Source organism: Macaca fascicularis, chromosome 15 (assembly GCF_037993035.2).
Source record: "Macaca fascicularis isolate 582-1 chromosome 15, T2T-MFA8v1.1".
NCBI lineage: Eukaryota > Metazoa > Chordata > Mammalia > Primates > Cercopithecidae > Macaca > Macaca fascicularis.
Genome location: NC_088389.1, coordinates 14768746 through 14785848, shown reverse-complemented (window position 1 = coordinate 14785848; position 17103 = coordinate 14768746). Strand labels below are relative to the sequence as shown.

The window sequence follows — 17103 nt, the reverse complement described above, 5'->3', positions numbered from 1 at the left end:
ATGAGCCACTGTGCCTGGCTCAGTGTGGACATTTCTACCCACTGAGCCCAATAATGGCTGTGAATCTGTCCCATGAATGTTTACTGAGCACTTGCTCTGCCAGGCTCCAAGGAGACCCCGAGGACCATGGAGGAGGCAGATGTGGTTCTGTCCCTCACGGAGGTTTAAGGAGGACACAGTGGGGGCATGTGGGGAGCTGTGGGAATGTCGTGGACAGGGTGGAGAGGCTTCCTTGAAGGCAGGATGAAGGCTCCAGCCGCAAGGCTGGGAGGTGGGCTGGGTGTCTGGAGCTGGGCAGTCGTTCCCTTGCTGGCTACGGACCCCAGGCCTGGCTTCTGCCCGGACTGTGCTCGCCTGGCCAGTCCTTCAGGAGTGGCTCCTGCTGTACTCCGTGCAAGTTCCTGGTCCCCATGTCTCAGTTGCCACTCCTGCTCCAGGCCCCAGCAGCTGCCTGTCCCCTGACCTCTGGGGGTTCCCATAGAGAGCTTGGAGCTGGGGGCTCCTGCACACAGCCTGTGTGTCTGGCCCTGAGCTTAGTGCTTGGAAGCTTTTCTTGCCTCATCCTCACAATGGGCGATGACGTCCTCATTTCACAGAAGGGTCTAGGGCCTCTTTCCCGCCAAAGCTCGTGCTCCTGCAGCCTTTCCATGGGACCTGACCTGAGGCCTCGGGTGGCATGGGCTGCCATGTGCTGCCTGTCCCCACTGTGGTGGCCTGAGAGCCCTCCTCCACTCCACTCTACACCCTCCCCCTCCCCCTCCTCTTTCTCCTGCTCCTGTGCCTGTCTCTCCAGGACTGGCCCCAGACCCTGGTCCTGTGTGAGAGGTGCCTCTTCCAAGGGCCCAGTTTTCTTTTTGGAGGCAGGGCCAGTTTGCACAAAGGTGACAAAGAGGCAGGACAGCAAGGACAGCAATGACCCTCTGGCTGGTAGCATGCCTCTCGTGCAGATTGTGCTTTATGTGTCACCTCGTGGAGTCCCCACAGTGAGCCGAGAAGTCGGCATCACATTCCCAGTCAAGGGCTTTTGGTGGTGAGGCTCAGATTTTAGTGGTGTCACAGGGCCTCCAGCTTGTCCTAGTGGGTTCGGGGTGGTGCCCAGGTTTGTCTGACACCAGGTCCTACAAGGGCCAGGATGGTGGGGCACCCAGAGCCGGGCAAGGGAAAGATTGGCTATGGCCATGTGGCTCCTCGTTCTCCCCAAGGCATTCTGTCTCCGCGGACAGCCATCAGGCCCCAAATCCAGGTGTCCTTCTTTTTATTTTTTGAGACAGGATCTTGCTCTGTCACCCAGGCTGGAGTGCAGTGGCTTGATTTCAGCTCACTGAAGCAACCTCTGCCTCCCAGGTTCAAGTGATTCTCCTGGCTCAGCCTCCCGAGTAGCTGGGATTATAGGCACGTACCACCATGCCTGGCTAAGTTTGTATTTTTAGTAGAGACGGGGTTTCACCAGGTTGGCCAGGCTGGTGTCCAACTCCTGGCCTCAAGTGATCCACCCGCTTCAGCCTCCCAAAGTGCTGGGATTATAGGAGTGAGTCACCGTGCTTGGCCCAGGTGTTATCTTTTTTATTTTTATTTTTTGAGACAGGGTCTTGCTCTGTCGTCCAGGCTGGTGCAGTGGCACGATCATAGCTCACTGCTGCCTTGGCCTCGTTTACCCTCTGTTGCTTGAGAGTTTACTCTCCTGGGTCCACACCTGGGACTACAGATGTGCACCATTATGCCCAGCTAAATTTAAAAAACTTTTTTCTGTAGAGTCAGGGTCTCCCAACGTGGCCCAAGCAGGTCTCAAACTCCTGAGCACAAGTGATCCTCGTGCCTCGGTCTCCCAAAGTGCTGGGATTATTACAGGTGTGAGCTACCACACCTGGTCCAGGTGTTATTCTGAATTCCTTTCTTTTCCTCCACCTCCCAAATCCAGCCCATGAGCAGGTCCTGTCGGGTCTCCCTCCAAATTGTAACCCAAATCTGCACCGCAGTCAGGGAGCACGGTTGGCTCTCCCAGGAGCGCTGGCCAGCAGCATCTCTGCTCTCCTGACTCCACTCTGCCACTGTCCCTGGGCTCTACCCTGAGGTACTTGAAGGTGACTCCCATCAGATCCCTGCTTGAAGGGTGTCTCCTGACTGTGCACAGAGGACCCCACGAGGTGATGAGCCACTGTGCCCCCCCCAACTCGCCCACTCCCGTACTTCAGTCATGCTGTCCTCTCTCTGGTCCTCCAGAACGTCTTTTTTTTTTTTTTTTTGAGATGGAGTCTCGCTCTGTCGCCCAGGCTGCAGTGCAGTGGCGCGATCTCCGCTTACTGCAAGCTCTGCCTCCCGGGTTCATGCCATTCTCCTGCCTCAGCCTCCGGAGTAGCTGGGATTACAGGTTCCCGCCACCACGCCCGGCCAGTGTTTTGTATTTTTTTAAGTAGAGATGGGATTTCATTGTGTTAGCCAGGATGGTCTCAATCTACTGACCTCGTGATCCTCCTTCCTTGGCGTCTCAAAGTGCTGGGATTACCGGTGTGAGCCACCGCGCCCAGCCTGGTCCTCCAGAATGTCAAACTTGTTGCTGCCCCTGGGCCTTAGCACCTGCTGTTTCCTTGGCTTGCACTGCCTGAGCCCCAGGCTGAGCAGAGGCACCCTCTGGTTGTTCAGGGCCCAGTTCAGATGCCACCTCCCGAGAGAGGCGCCCCAGCTTTCTGTGAGTTGCTCCTGACTGAGCCTCCATCCGCCCTCTGTTCTAGTTGCCTTCCTGAGCCCATTTTTATCTCAAGTTTTATTATCTATGAGCTTGTTTACTTAGTGATCAGCTCCCTCTCAGTGGGTGGTAAGCCCAGTGAGGGAGGGCACAGGCTTACTGTGGCCACCACTGGCTCCCGGCACCCGGAGCAGGGGCTGGCCCAGAGTAGGTGGATGCCCAGTTACTACTTGCTGAACAATGAATGAATGAATGGATGAATAAAAAAGTAAGTCCTCTGTCCCTGGCATTATCCTAGAAGAAGCTGAACAACAGGTGCTGGCCAGGGCCTTGGCTCCGATGTTGCTCTCCCCTCACTCCAATGCAGGAGCTCTGGGGGTCCCATGGAGGGTCCTGCGGGCAGGGCAGCTTCCCAGTGTCCCAAACTCTGAGGGTTTGTGCTTCTGTAGCTCACTGCCAAGCTTGGGCAGCACTCTTGGTGGAGACAGGCAGACTCATGGACTTGGCCTCAGGCAGGTGAAGTCTGTGGGACATTCCCAAGGTTGGAGAGGCAGAGCAGCAAGGGAGAGGCTACGTGGGAGCCACGCTGCTTTTGATAAACTAATGATGCCGGCCGGGTGGGGTGACTCATGCTTGTAATGCCAGCACTTTGGAAGGCTGAGGTGGGCAGATCACCTGAGGTTAATAGTTCGAGACCAGCCTGGCCAACATGGTGAAATCCTGTCTCTACGAAAAATACAAAAAAATTAGCTGAGTGTGGTGGTGGGCGCCTGTAATCCCAGCTACTCGGGAGGTTGAGGCGAGAGAATCACTTGAACCCAGGAGGCGGAGGTTGCAGTGAGCCGAGATCATGCCACTGCACTTCTGCCTGGGCAACAGAGGGAGATTCTGTCTCAAACAAACAAAACAACAACAAAAAACTAGTGATACCACCTGCCTTGCCAGGATAGAGGTCCCAGTGCTTGTCTTGGCACCCAAGGAGCAGTCGAGCCCCCTTTGCTGGCCTCCTTGCCTTCCTCTGGAACTTCCTCTGCTTCAGTGACAGAGCCAGGGCTCATTCACAGCTATGTTCTCAGTGCCCACCTGACCCACATAAGTGGTTTTGTTGTTGTTGTTGTTGTTGTTGTTAGATGGAGTCTGGCTCTGTCACCCAGGCTGGAGTGCAGTGGTGCAATCTTGGCTCACTGCAGCCTCCACCTTCTGAGTTCAAGCGATCCTCCCACCCTAGCCTCCCAAGTAGCTGGGATTACAGGCACGCACCACCATGCCCAGCTAATTTTTATTTTAGTAGAGACAAGATTTCACCATACTGGCCAGGCTGGTCTTGAACTCCTGACCTCAGGTGATCCGCCCACCTTGGCCTCTCAAAGTGCTAGGATTACAAGCACAGTGAGCCACTGTGGCCGGCCAGAAGTGGGTTCCTTCCATGCGCCATTCTGCAGGTGCTGGGGACAGAGGGATGAGCTAGTGAATTTCCTGCCCTTGTAAAATTTGCTTCTAGTGAGGACGATAGACAAATAAATATACAGCAAAATACTGGGCAGCGATAAAGTCTATGAAAAAAATAAGGGTAATTGTGATAGAGCAATATTATTTTGAAGGGGGTAGTGAAGGTGGCATTTGAACAGGGACCTCAGTTCGTAACAGAGATTACCCTGAAAGGAGCTGAGAGAACATTCCCGGCAGAGGGAACAGCAAGTACCAAGGCCCTGAGGTAGGAACAGCTTTGACACTTGGGGAACAGCAAGGAGGAGGCTGAAGGGCATTGAGTGATGGGGAGGGGTGGCGATGAGTGGAGAGGCAGCAGGCTGTCTCAGCAGGGCCTTGCAGGCCATAGTAAGGACTCTGTGTTTGCCTTGCTTGCCCTTCCTGCTTTCTCTCCCTTTCTCCCTCCCTTCCTTCCTTTCTTCTCCCTTCCCCTCCCCTCCCCTTCCCTCCCCTCCCCTTCTCTTCTTTCCTTTCCTTCTTTTGTTTCCTTCCTTCCCTCTCTACCTTCGTGCCTTTGTCCCTCCTTATCTCTGTCTCTCTCTCTCTCTTTTTTTTTTTTTTTTGGGACAGGGTCTCTCTCTGTCTCCCAGGCTGGAGTGCAGTAGTGCAATCATGGCTTACTGCAACCTTGACCTCCCAGGTCTAAGTGATCCTCCCACCTCAGCCTCCTAAGCAGCTGGGACTACAGGCATGCACCACCACACCCAGCTAGGCTTTTATTTTTTGTAGAGACAGGGTATCCCTATGTTGCCCAGGCTGGTCTCAAACTCCTGGGATCAAGTGATCCTCTCACCTTCGCCTCCCAAAGTGCTGGGATGACAGGCATGAGCTGCTGCGCCTGGCCTGTGTTTTGTTCTGAGTGGAGTAAGGGCAGTGGTGTGCTCACACTGGCTTGCGAGAGCTGACTGTGCACATTCCTCTCCCTCTCCATGTTCAGCGATAGCACGTTGGTAACTAGGAATGGGCCAAAATGGGAGTGTTTACACCACAGGAATTGGCAGATTCTACAAGTGAGCTCCACCCACCAGCTGGTTTTACACATTTACACTACTGGGAAGGTTTGAGATGGGGAGAGCCATGATTTGACTTCAACATGTTCGTGTGTACAGGAGAGGAGGAGAATGGCAGGTAGGAGGGCAAGTGCAAACACAGGAAGACCAGGGAGATCTGCAGGGAGGTTGGCGCGCTAGTCCAGGCAAAACGTGGTGTGGCTGGGCTGGGAGAGCAGGAGCAGTGGTACTCAGGTAGATTGTGAAGCTCTTCTTCCTCTTCTTTTTTGAGATGGAGTCTGTCTCTGTCACCAGACTGGAGTGCAATGGTGTGATCTCGGCTCACTGCAACCTCTGCCTCCTGGGTTCAAGTGATTCTCCTGCCTCTGCCTCCCGAGGAGCTGAGATTACAGACATGTGCCACCATGCCCGGCTAATTTTTGTATTTGTTAGTAGTGATGGGGGTTTCACCATGTTGGCCAGGCTGGTCATGAACTCCTGACCTCAGGTGATCCTCCTGTCTTGGCCTCCCGAAGTGCTGGAATTACAGGCGTGATCCGCAGTGTCTGGCCTGATTGTGAATCTCTTCTGAAGGAGAATTTGCTGATGGACTGGATTTGGCTTTGTGAACAAAAAAGGAGTCAAGATGCCCTGGTTTTTGGCCTGAACAACTTGCTGGATGGTGGTGCCACTCACTGGGACGGGGCAATGGCGGGGAGAAGCAGGGGTCGTAGGTGTCTCTCCAGGGTTTGAAAGGCCCAGACAGATGAGTTCTTAGATGTCAGTATCCCAAGAGGAGAGGCCAAACATGGTAGGACCGTTGACTTACATTCAGCGCGGAGGTCCTGGCTGGAGGGAGTTGTCAGTGGACTGAGGGGACCAGGAGAAGGTGGCAGAAAGGGGGAAGGGGCCAAGGCCTGAGCCCTGGGACTCGCTGGCATTTAGAGCAAAGGAGACTGGGAGCTATGAGGCAAAAGAGAGGAACTACATTGCTCTCTCTCCCCCAGCTGGTATGTACATTTTTTGTTTTTTTACACCAAGCACGAAGGGTGTGTGTAGGAGACGCACAGTGGCAGCCTGTGGCTGTGCAGCACCCTTTCCTCTGGCAACAAAACCTTCTTCCCAATGGAGAAGCCACGAGAAGGGGTTGAGGTGGGGCTGGTCAGCCCCCTACTCGGGTGCACACATGCCCAGACCTGGCCAATCACAGGGGCCCTGCCTTCCCGTGCACTGTGATTGGCTCTGGGATGAGCTTGTGACCTGGCTGTGCCAATGAGGATCATCCCCAATGCCCTCTGTTAGAGCAGGTGGGAAGATGCCCTATGCCAGGGCTGCTAAGCTAGGAAGATGCCATCCTGGGGATGCCAGTGGCAAAGCCAGGTACAGGATCTGTGGGGTGTGATACAACATGAAAATGCAGGGTCCCTTGCTCAAAAAGCAGGAAAAAGTGCCACGAAGTGTCCATAGAACGCTTCCTTCCACCATCTCTCAACTTGTCATGGCGTTTTAAATTTTCTATTCAATGTCATTCTAAGTACAGAAAGGTGTACTTAGAAAGGTGTAATTATTGTAAATAATTAGCATGAATTTTACCATTCATCTTTATATTGCATAATACCAGTTTTATTTATATTTATATTTATTTATTTGTTTGTTTATTTTAAGATGGATCCTATCCCGGTCACTCAGGCTGGAGTGCAGTGGCCAGTCTCGGCTCACTGCAACCTACACCTCCTGGGTTCAAGCAATTCTCGTGCCTCAGCCTCCTGAATAGCTGGGATTACAAGTGTGTGCCACCACACCTGGCTAATTTTTGTATTTTGAGTAGAGACAGGGTTTCACCATGTTAGCCAGGCTGATTTTGAACTTCTGACCTCAAGTGGTCTGCCCACCTCGGCCTCCCAAAGTGCTGGGATTGCAGGCGTGAATGAGCCACTCTGCCTGGCTGTGTAATACTAGTTATAAATATAAACACCAGAGCATTTAATTCATGTGCAGAATCGCTGAAATTGCACAATTCATATCTTGTGGCTTGTCCCTGAGGGTGCCTTGAACTGGCCAGAAAAGACACACAAGCCAGGCTCAGGAAGGTTTTAGGGGGAGGAGAGGACCCCCTGTTTAAGGTGGTTAAGGGAGTGCTTCTCCTTACGGGAGATTGCCACAAGGGTGCACACCCTCCCAGCCCCCTCCACCCCTGCTATGCCTCCCTGTGTGCTCTCTCTCCCTGGGGCCTGGCAGCTGCTGGATTAACCTTCCCACGAACCACCAGGCTGATGTCCTGAGTCCTGGTGAGGTACTTCCTCTTCCCACAGGCCCCCACCTCAACCTACAGCAGAGGAGTGGTCCCCAAGGACCTCAGTACCCAGATCGGGGTAGGTGGAAGGTTCACCCCACGTCTAGACATGGTCTCTGGTTGGCTGCCCGTCAGGCTGTGGTGCTGCCAATGCACAGCAGTGACGGCTGTCACCGTGCCCTGCAAGGTGCTGCGCACAGATGCCTGAGCTCAACCCTCTCGATGCCTGTGCCCAGGTCCCTGCCAAGGATTGGAGGGAGAGGCCAGGCAGAGCCAGGGTACCAGAGTGCCAGGGGGCAGGGCAGCGGGGGGACCAAGAACCTGTCTCAGGGAGGTGGGGAGGTAGCAGGAGACAGGACTGCACCTGAGTCGAAGCTTCAAACATGTTCCACTGCCTCCGACTTCACTAAACACGAACTCAACGATAAAGTGATGTCGAATTTCAAGCATGGGCTCATTTGAACATGGGGCCCTGTGTGACTGCACGGTCCCTGGCCAGTGGCCTTCTTGTTCTGGCCACAGAGAAAACCTAAGAAGAGGCCAAGGAGAGACAGCGAATAAGCCCTGATGACATCATGTGAGCCTCTGGATCCAGCTACGCCTGAGCCGAAACACCCATGCACTTCCCAGTTCCTGTGCCAAGAAATAAATCCCCTCTTTGCTTAAGCCAGCTTTAGCTGAATTTCTGAGGCCTGAACAATGTGGGACCCCAAGAGGAGAGGATCCAAGGCCCAGGAATCTAGACACCCGAATCCCTTTCTTGGCTTCAAGAATCTTGGAGCTGTCTGTCAACTCTGAATGTCTGCAGGTTGCCTAGCGGTCTCACTGCCCCTCCCCACATGGATCTGCCCTGTTCTGGGGCCACGTCCTTTATCTGTCTTAGGCCTGGATTTCTTTTTATGAACAAAGGGAAGCTTTATTCCCCAGTCTTTCCAGTTCTCCCCAGGCTGTTTGATGTGGGTGTTAAAGGAGACACTGGAGTTCCACACTGTGTGTGTGTGTGTGTGTGTGTGTGTTGGCCTGTGTGTGTTGGCCTGTGTGTGTGTGTGTGTGTGTGTGTGTGTGTGTGTTGGCCTGGAGGGCGCCAGGGAGCTGGGGAAGAGAGCAGGAAGGATGCATGGAGTGTTTAAGAAACATCAGGAAGGATGCATGGAGTGTTTAAGAAACATCAGGAAGGCCTGGCACAGTGGCTCACACCTGTAACGCCAGCACTTTGGGAGGCCAAGGTGGGCGGATTGCCTGAGGTCAGGAGTTCAAGACCAGCCTGGCCAACATGGCAAAACCCCGTCTCTACTAAAAATACAAAAATGAGCTGGATGTGGTGGCGCGAGCCTGTAATCCCAGCTACTTGGGAGGCTGAGGCAGGAGAATTGCTTGAACCTGTGAGGCGGAGGTTGCAGTGAGCCGAGATTGTGCCACTGCACTCCAGCCTGGGGGATAGAGCGAGACTCTGTCTCCAGAAAAAAAAGAAACATCAGGAAATGACTGGATTTGGGGGCAGAAGGGGGTGGAGTCAGAGGCCCAGAGGTGGTGGGGAAGGGTCTGATTGGAGGAGGACAGGTGGAGCAATATCTTACTGTTTCCTCTTTAAGCTACTCCCTCCCTAGAATAGAGTCCATTCATTCATTCATCCATCATTTAATTAATTAATTCAATCATCAAGCATCTATCCTGAGTGAATGTTGACTGTCAGGCACAGCCAGGCCCTGAAGATAACCAGACACCTTCTGATTTATCTTTTAAAAGGACTAACCTTTTAAAAAATACGAGTGCCAATCTATGGAAAGACAAAAAAATCCAACAAAGTTTCTAAGGCACTTCCTCCTGTCTCCTCCCCCAACTCCAGAGTAAAAAGATCTTGATTGGGTCCCCCCTGGAAAAGGTGCATGTTACCTTTTTTGTTTTCTTTTGAGACAGGGTCTTACTCTGTCTCCCAGGCTGGAGTGCAGTGGTGCAGTCACAGCTCACTGTAGCCTAGATCTCCCAGGCTCAAGTGATCGTCCCACCGCAGCCTCCCTAGTCGCTGGGACTATAGGTGTGCACCAACATGCCTGGCTAATTTTATTTTATTTTATTTTATTTTATTTTATTTTGAGATGGAGTCTTGCACTGTCACCCGGGTTGGAGTGCAGTGGCATGATCTCAGCTCACTGCAACCTCCGCCTCCCATGTTCAAGCAATTCTCCTGCCTCAGCCTCCCAAGTACCTGGGATTACAGGTGCCTGCCACCACGCCCATCTAATTTTTTGTATTTTTGGTAGAGATGGGGTTTCACTATGTTGGCCAGGCTGGTCTCAAACCCCTGACCTTGTGATCCGCCCGCCTTGGCCTCCCAAAGTGTAATTTTTGTATTTTTTGTTGAGATGGCGTTTTACTATGTTGCCCAAGCTGGTCTTAGACTTCTGGACTCAAGGGATCCTCCAGCCTCGGCCTCCCAAAGTGCTGGGATTACAGGTGTGAGCCACCACGCCTGGCCTGTTAACTTAAGTCATCAATTTTGCTCAACAGGAAAGAGTCAGTAGGAAAACTGTCATGCCTTTTGCAATGAAAAGTTACCTGGGCAGAGCTGGCCAGTGCCAATATTGCAGCTCTCATTTACTGGGCACTCACTGTATGCCAGGCTCTGAGCTGTAGCAGCCTCACCACACAGGCGGGTGCTCCCATGGGTGTCCTCATTTTTCAGACAAGGGACTGGAGGCCCAGGGAGGTGAAGGAAAGAGCTTATTGTTACCTAGAAAGCGGCAGAGCTGGCCCAGCATGGTGGCTCACGCCTGTAATCCCTGCAGTTTGGGAGGCTGAGGTGCACAGATCACCTGAGGTCGGGAGTTTGAGACCAGCCTGACCAACATGGAGAAACCCCCATCTCTACTAAAAATACAAAATTAGCCGGGTGTGGTGGCGCATGCCTGTAATCCTAGCTGCTTGGGACTCAGGAGGCTGAGGCAGTAGAATTGCTTGAACCTGGGAGGCGGAGGTTTCGGTGAGCCGAGATCCTGGGCAACAAGAACAAAACTCTCAGAAAAACAAAAACAAATTAAAAAAACGAGGAAAAAAAAAAAAAGAAGCAGAGCCTGGTTTGTTTTGAGCTCTATGTGGCTTTGGAGGCTGAGCTTGGAAGCGCCAGCCTGGGCTTTGGACGGGCACCCTGGGTAGGGGTGGTCCTGGGTAGAGATGGCCCTGGGAATCCCTCCAGTGCTGGCCTTGTGCTTGGTGGTCCACAGTCACTCGTCCGATATTTAACAACTTACAATGAGGAATGCTCTACAAGGAACGCTCACACAGCTTGGGATACCCCTCCCATGTTCCCTCTTTGCTGAGGGTCCCTTGGATGGGTGTGTTTGTGGGGCTTAGTCTGTTGGGGAAGAGGGTCAGACCCTGGATTGGTCTGGAGCCCCATCTGGCCCCGCACAACTAGGAAAACTGGTTAGGGCGGCTGACTCAGGGTATGTTTATACTGGCGTACTCCCCGCCCCCTCCCTCCCTCTGGCACGCTCCCCTCCCCTCCCTGACCCGGGAGAGGAAGGAAGTTCCTATAACGTTCATAGTTGCCACTAGTTCTCGAGAGCTTGTTGTGCGTTGGGCACGGAGCAGGAAGACCTTCACAGGTTGTAACTGGTCCCAGCTCCCTTTGAGGAGACTGAGTCTCAGAAAAGTCAGGCTGCTCCCTCAATCTTACAGGAGCAAAGCTGGGATTGGAATCCAGCTCTGACTGATGCCCCGGATGGAACTCTCGTCCATTGTGATTAGAATACAATCTGAACACCTCCTGCTTTACTTTCTGGCCCTATCTCCTGCCTCTCCCACTTGCCCTCTCCCTCAGCCAGTTCTGTGAACTGCTAAATTTATTCATTTTCTTTTTTTTTTTTTTTTTTTTGCCGGAGTTTCGTTCTTGTTGCCCAGGCTAGAGTGCAATGGTGTGATCTTGGCTCACTGCAACCTCCGCCTCCTGGGTTCAAGCGATTCTCCTGTGTCAGCCCCCCAAGTGGCTAGGTTTACGGGTGCACACGCCAGCATACCCAGCCAATTTTTGTATTTTTAGTAGAGACAGGGTTTTGCCATGTTGGCTAGGCTGGTCTGGAACTCCTGACCTCAGGTGATCCACCTGTCTTGGCCTCCCAAAGTGCTGGGATTACAGGCATGAGTCACTGCGCCTGGCCTATTCCTTTTCTCGAATCTCACACTCACCCGGCTGGAGTGCGGTGGCACGATCTCAGCTCACTGCAACGTCTGCCTGCCTGGTCTAAGCAATTCTCGTGCCTCAGCCTCCTGAGTAGCTGAGATTACAGGCGTGCACCACCATGCCCAGCCAATTTTTGTATTTTTAGTAGAGATGGGGTTTCACCATGTTGGCCAGGCTGGTCTCACCCTGACTGCAGGTGATCCACCCGCCTTGGCCTCCCAAAGTGCTGGGATTAAGGCATGGGCCACTGCGCCTGGCCTCATGTATTTAGTCTTCACCCTTTCCATTCCTTCTGCCTGGAATGCTCTTCCACCGTTGTTTGTCCAGCTGCTATGGTAGACATTTGTAGGGCTCATCCGTGTGTACTCGCCTTTCCTTCCCAGTTACCCAAGAAAACTGCTTTTCCCAGCCCCCTTGCAGTTAGATGTGGGCCTGGGACTCATTCTGGCCAATGTGCTCTGAGTGTGAGTGAGGAGAATCACTTCCGGGCTGAGGCCATGAAGAGCCCTTGCGCAGGAGTCCCCAGCTCTCATTCTGTGCCGCGGTAGAGACTCTGAAAGCCTTGTGTTGAGATAGACGCAGGCTGCAGGCTGAATTGCTGAGTCACCACATGGAGGGCAGCAGCCTAGGAGACCTAGCAGTCTGACTCAGACTTTGCATGGTCAAAAAACAAATCCTTTCTACCTGCTGGAGATCTCAAAAGAGAAAGAAATCCTTGTGTTACATCTTTGAGATGTAGGGATTAATTTGTTACTGCAGCATAGCCTGTCCTATACTAATAGAGCTGATCTGTTCAGGTGTCAGTTGAAATATCACCTTTTCTGATCAAAACATCTAAACTGGTGGCACCCCCACACCCTCCCAACCAGTCCTTTCTTTTTTTTTTTTTTGAGTCTCATTCTGTCATCCAGGCTGGGGTGCAATGGTGCTATGATCTTGGCTCACTCCAGCCGCTGCTTCCTAGGTACAAGTGATTCTCCTGTCTCACTTTCCAAGTAGCTGGGATTACAGGCACACGCCACCACACTCGGTTAATTTTTGTATTTTTAGTAGAGACGGGGTTTCGCCATGTTGGTCAGGCTGGTCACAAACTCCTGGCCTCAACTGATCAGCCTGCCTTGGCCTCCCAAAGTGCTGGAATTACAGGCATGAGCCACCGGCCCTAACCAATCTTTCTAGCACTGTGTTTATTTTCCTGAAACACTTATCTACTTGTCTGTTGCCTTGTGTATTGTCTGCACACCTCCCCCCACCACTAGAGTGTAAGCTCTATGAGGGCAGGGCCCTTTGTCTTGTTCATGGCTGCATTCTTGGTGCCTAGCACAGTGCTTGGCATATATAGGTACTCAATAAATATTTGAATGGATGAATGTGTTTATTTTTTGAGACAAGGTCTCACTGTCACTGAGGTTGGAGTGCAGTAGTGCTATCATGGCTCACTGCAGCCTTGACCTCCTGGGCTCAAGCCGTCCTTTTGCCTCAGCCTCCCAAGTAGCTGGGACTACAGGCGGGCACCATCATGCCTGGCTAATTTATTTTTTGTAGATACAGGGTCTCACCATGTTGCCCAGACTGGCCTCGAACTCCTGGGCTCAAGCTAGCCTCCTGCCTCGGCCTCCCAAAGTGTTGGGATTACAGGTGTAAGCCACCGGGCCTCGCCTGAATGCATTTATTGAATGAGTGAAACAGGAAGATCACACTCACAGGTAGACATGGAATTTGATATTGGTACCTGTGTTTTTCTTTTCTTTTTTATTGGAGTAAATACATTTATTGATATACATTTTATATCTAGTTCAGTTAAACAATCTATAAATATAGGCTGGGCACAGTGGCTCCTGCCTGTAATTCCAGCACTTTGGGAGGCTGAGGCTAGTGGATCACCTGAGGTCAGGAGTTTGAGACCAGCCTAGCCAACATGGTGAAACTCTGTCTCTACTAATAATATTAAAAAATTAACAAGGTGTGGTGGTGCAGGCCTGTAATCCCAGCTACTCGGGTGGCTGAGGCAGGAGAATTGCTTAAACCTGGGAGGTGGAGGTTGCAGTGAGCCGAGATTGCCCCACTGCACTCCAGCCTGGGCGACAAGAGCTAAACTCTGTCTCAAAAAAAAAAAAAAATAGATAAATATAAAAGCATTTTTCTTTTGGATATCACCATGGTCCTTCTATGTTTCTCTTTTATTTTTTTCTCTTTTTTTTTTGAGACGGAGTCTCTGTCACCCAGGCTGGAGTGCAGTGGCACGATCTTGGCTCACTGCAACCTCTGCCTCCCGGGTTCAAGCGATTCTCCTGCCTCAGCCTCCCAGGTGGCTGGAATTACAGGTGCCCGCCACCACACCCATCTAATTTTTTGTATTTTTAGTAGAGATGGGGTTTCACTATGTTGGCCAGGCTGGTCTCAAACCCCTGATTTTGTGATTCACCCGCTTCGGCCTCTGAAAGTGCTGGGATTACAGGTGTGAGCCACCGTGCCCAGCCTCTACCTGTGTTTTTCTTACTCAGATGGGACACAAAGCCTCAGATCATCAGAAAGCTGGAAGCAATGGTTGCTTTTCTGACTCTTGGAATATCAGAGCTGGCTTAGAACCTTCTCTCCTCTCACTCTGTCTTTACAGATGAGGGAATGTGGGCCCCTTAGGGAAGTGACTCATCCCAGGGCCCAAGGTAAGTCTGTGGCTGAGCCAGAACTTGTGTCTGGGTCTCTGGACTGAGTGCTCTGTCCACTGAGCTTTGCGTTCTTCTCTTTAGTTCCAGCTCAAGTTCTGAAAATATTTTCTGAGTACGTTTGCCTCTTCCTGCTCACCTTGCCACGTGATCCTGTGAGTCTGAGCAAATCAGTGGCGATTGATGGGTGGACAGTGTGGGGCTGAGACAGTGGTCAGAGATGAGAGAGGAGAAGGAACGAGACTCCCTCCACAGTGCTCCTCAATCATGTCCTGGAGATGAGCTTGTTGTTTTGTCTCACACCTCTTAAAAAAAAAAAACAAAAACAAAAACAGAGGACAGGAGTGTGGATTCCCATTGACCAAGGCTGTCTGGTAGAGGACTGTTTCTCAGGGTTGAGCCTTGCCCTAGCCAGGTTGGACCTAGCTGCTCCCTCCTCTCTGCTCCGTAGAACGCTGGACATCGATTGTAGCACCTGTCATGTCACATTTTTCTCTGATGTACTGTTCATTTTTCTTGTAAATACAAAAGTGATACATGCTTATTGTAGAAAATTTGGAAAATACAGACATGTATGAATGATGAAATAAAGGTCTCCTGTAATTGCCCACCTAGTAATAACCATTTCAGCATTTTTGAACTTGTATTCAGTCTTTTTTCTCTAAACATATGAATAGCCAAGGTCACCTGTACCCCAGACATCCCCAGGCCCTACCAGATGGGGACATCCTGGTGGCCATGTTAACCTTTCCCGCGGCCACTCCAGCCCCATCCTGCTGGCTAGCATCTTGGCCTGCCCTCGAAGCCTTTGCGGTTATATCTGGGAGTCCCTTGAGGAGCCACATGTAAGCTCCCAGCCAAGTTCTGCTTTGGTCTCCCTGCAGCTATCCCTGCCGTAAGTCCCCTGAGGGTGGCCCCACTTGCTGCCCTGGCCATGGAGCCTGCTGGAAAAATCCAGCCCCCTTGTTCGGCCTCCCCTCCCCTGGTGATTCCTGAGTGACAAAACTAGGAGGCACCAGATGGCCCTGGAGCCTCTTTATCCTGGCCAGGAGCAGGGAGGGTGTTCCCCTTCCAGCGCTGCATTGACCGCGTTGTCGCCCAGGTGCTGAATGAAGCAGCCGTGCCTGTGCTCCGAGTTCCACAGCGAGACACCTCCCTTATCTTGGCTTGCAGCCCCTCTCTCTGAAGGACATCTTGGGTCTGCCAGCCAGTACCAACCACACTCCTTTTCTGAGAAGCTTCTGTGAGCTTCCAGTGGGCGCTAGCGACTAATCACCCCTCATGTCCTGGCTGTACGCTTAGGACATTACAGCCTTTCCCTGGGATTTTCTTTTCTTTTTGAAATGGAGTCTTGCTCTGTGGCCCGGGCTACAGTGCAATGGCACAATCTTGGCTCACTGCAACCTCCGTCTCCTGGGGTCAAGTGATTCTCCAGCCTCAGCCTCCCGGGTAGCTGGGATTACAGGTGCACGCCGTCACACCCGGCTAATTTTTGTAATTTTAGTAAAGATGGGGTTTCACCATGTTGGCCAGGCTGGTCGCAAACGCCCGACCTCACGTGATCCATCCACCTCAGCCTCCTAAAGTGCTGGGATTACAGGCGTGAGCCACTGCGCCCAGGCCAATGCTTTTGTTTTCCCCTGGGATCTTCTGACTTGAAAATAAGGGAAGAAGGCAGTCCCTCTTGGGTGGCAAAGCTGTGAGAATGGGAGGCCAGGAGCTGCCTCCTCTGGCTACAGTGGGAAGCTTGAGTGCAAAGAAGAAAGTCACAGGAGATGGAGAGAGAGCATCTTGGAAAAGATCTGTGCCTGGATCCCACTGTGCCTGAAGCCAGCTGTGCCCCTACCCACTGCACAGTTTAGTGCCTTGAGCCAAGAAATCCCACCTTTTGCCCAGGCTGGTGCCAGTGGTGCTGCTATCCCCTACCACAAGTGAGTCTTCAGGAAACAGGGCTCTGCCTTGGGTGAGGTGGGTACAGACACCACTGTGCTGTGTGTCTCTTCATCCCTGTCCCTGGAAACTGCAGCATGAAGTATCGGGGTGAGGTGTGTGTTCCCAACCAGCTAGTTCAGGGATCAAGAGATCCCAGAACCCCGTTTCGGTTCAGCTGGGACTTATCAATCTGACTGTTTAGACAACCTCAGATTCATTTGCCAGCTGGCAATGTAATGTTACAAATTCTTACCCACTCAACTGTGAGCTCCAACAGTAGAAACTGGCCACCTCTCAGTTGTGCGAGGTTTCTCATTTCTGAAATGAGGAGGCTCACAGTCTCTACCTCAGAGGGTAGCTGCAAAAATGAAACGAGCTAATCCAGAGAGAAAGGCTTGCTGTTCTCGTCATTTGCTGCTATTGTTCGCTGTGGTCAGATCAGTGCCTCACACAGGCCAAGCACCAAGTGGGAGCTTCGTAAATATTGTCCAGTGATTGGAGGGACAGCCCCTGGTGTGCATCCCCTGTGCCAGAGGGACACACAGTCACACACACTCTTGCTGTAACACACACACACACACACACACAGAGCACCCAGATCTCAGTGCCCTGCGCAGTGACTCCCCTGGGAGTCCGAGGCATCCCCACCCCTGGCTTCTCTGGAGGGCAGCCTGCAGCTCTGAGGGTCTGGGCTGTCATCCCAGCAGCTCCATGTTGCTGGGAGCGCAGCTTGGAGCCTGACTCAGCCCTACACCACGTATCAAGGGCGGCAGGACCTGTGGTGTCCTAGAAGCCTGGGGGAGTGTGTTGAGGGGAGCTGGTAAACCTAGGAGGACCAGGGACTAGCTGGAGCTCTTGCTTCTAGAGCTGCT

General features: G+C 52.3%; 1 protein-coding gene across 2 annotated transcripts in view; it reads left to right on the top strand.

Annotated features, from left to right (window-relative positions):
- Positions 1 to 14914, top strand: part of PTPA (protein phosphatase 2 phosphatase activator) — a 62723-nt gene extending 47809 nt beyond the window's left edge. The window contains exons 10-11 of one of the 2 annotated variants that reach the window (XM_065530009.2): positions 14138 to 14299; positions 14384 to 14914. In XM_065530009.2, the coding sequence (XP_065386081.1) occupies positions 14138 to 14254 (117 nt within the window). In that variant the 3' untranslated portion in view covers positions 14255 to 14299; positions 14384 to 14914. Of the gene's footprint in view, positions 1 to 14137 lie in introns of both variants that reach the window. The other variant, XM_074016311.1, reaches the window with a different exon arrangement.
- The last annotated feature ends 2189 nt before the right edge of the window (positions 14915 to 17103 follow it).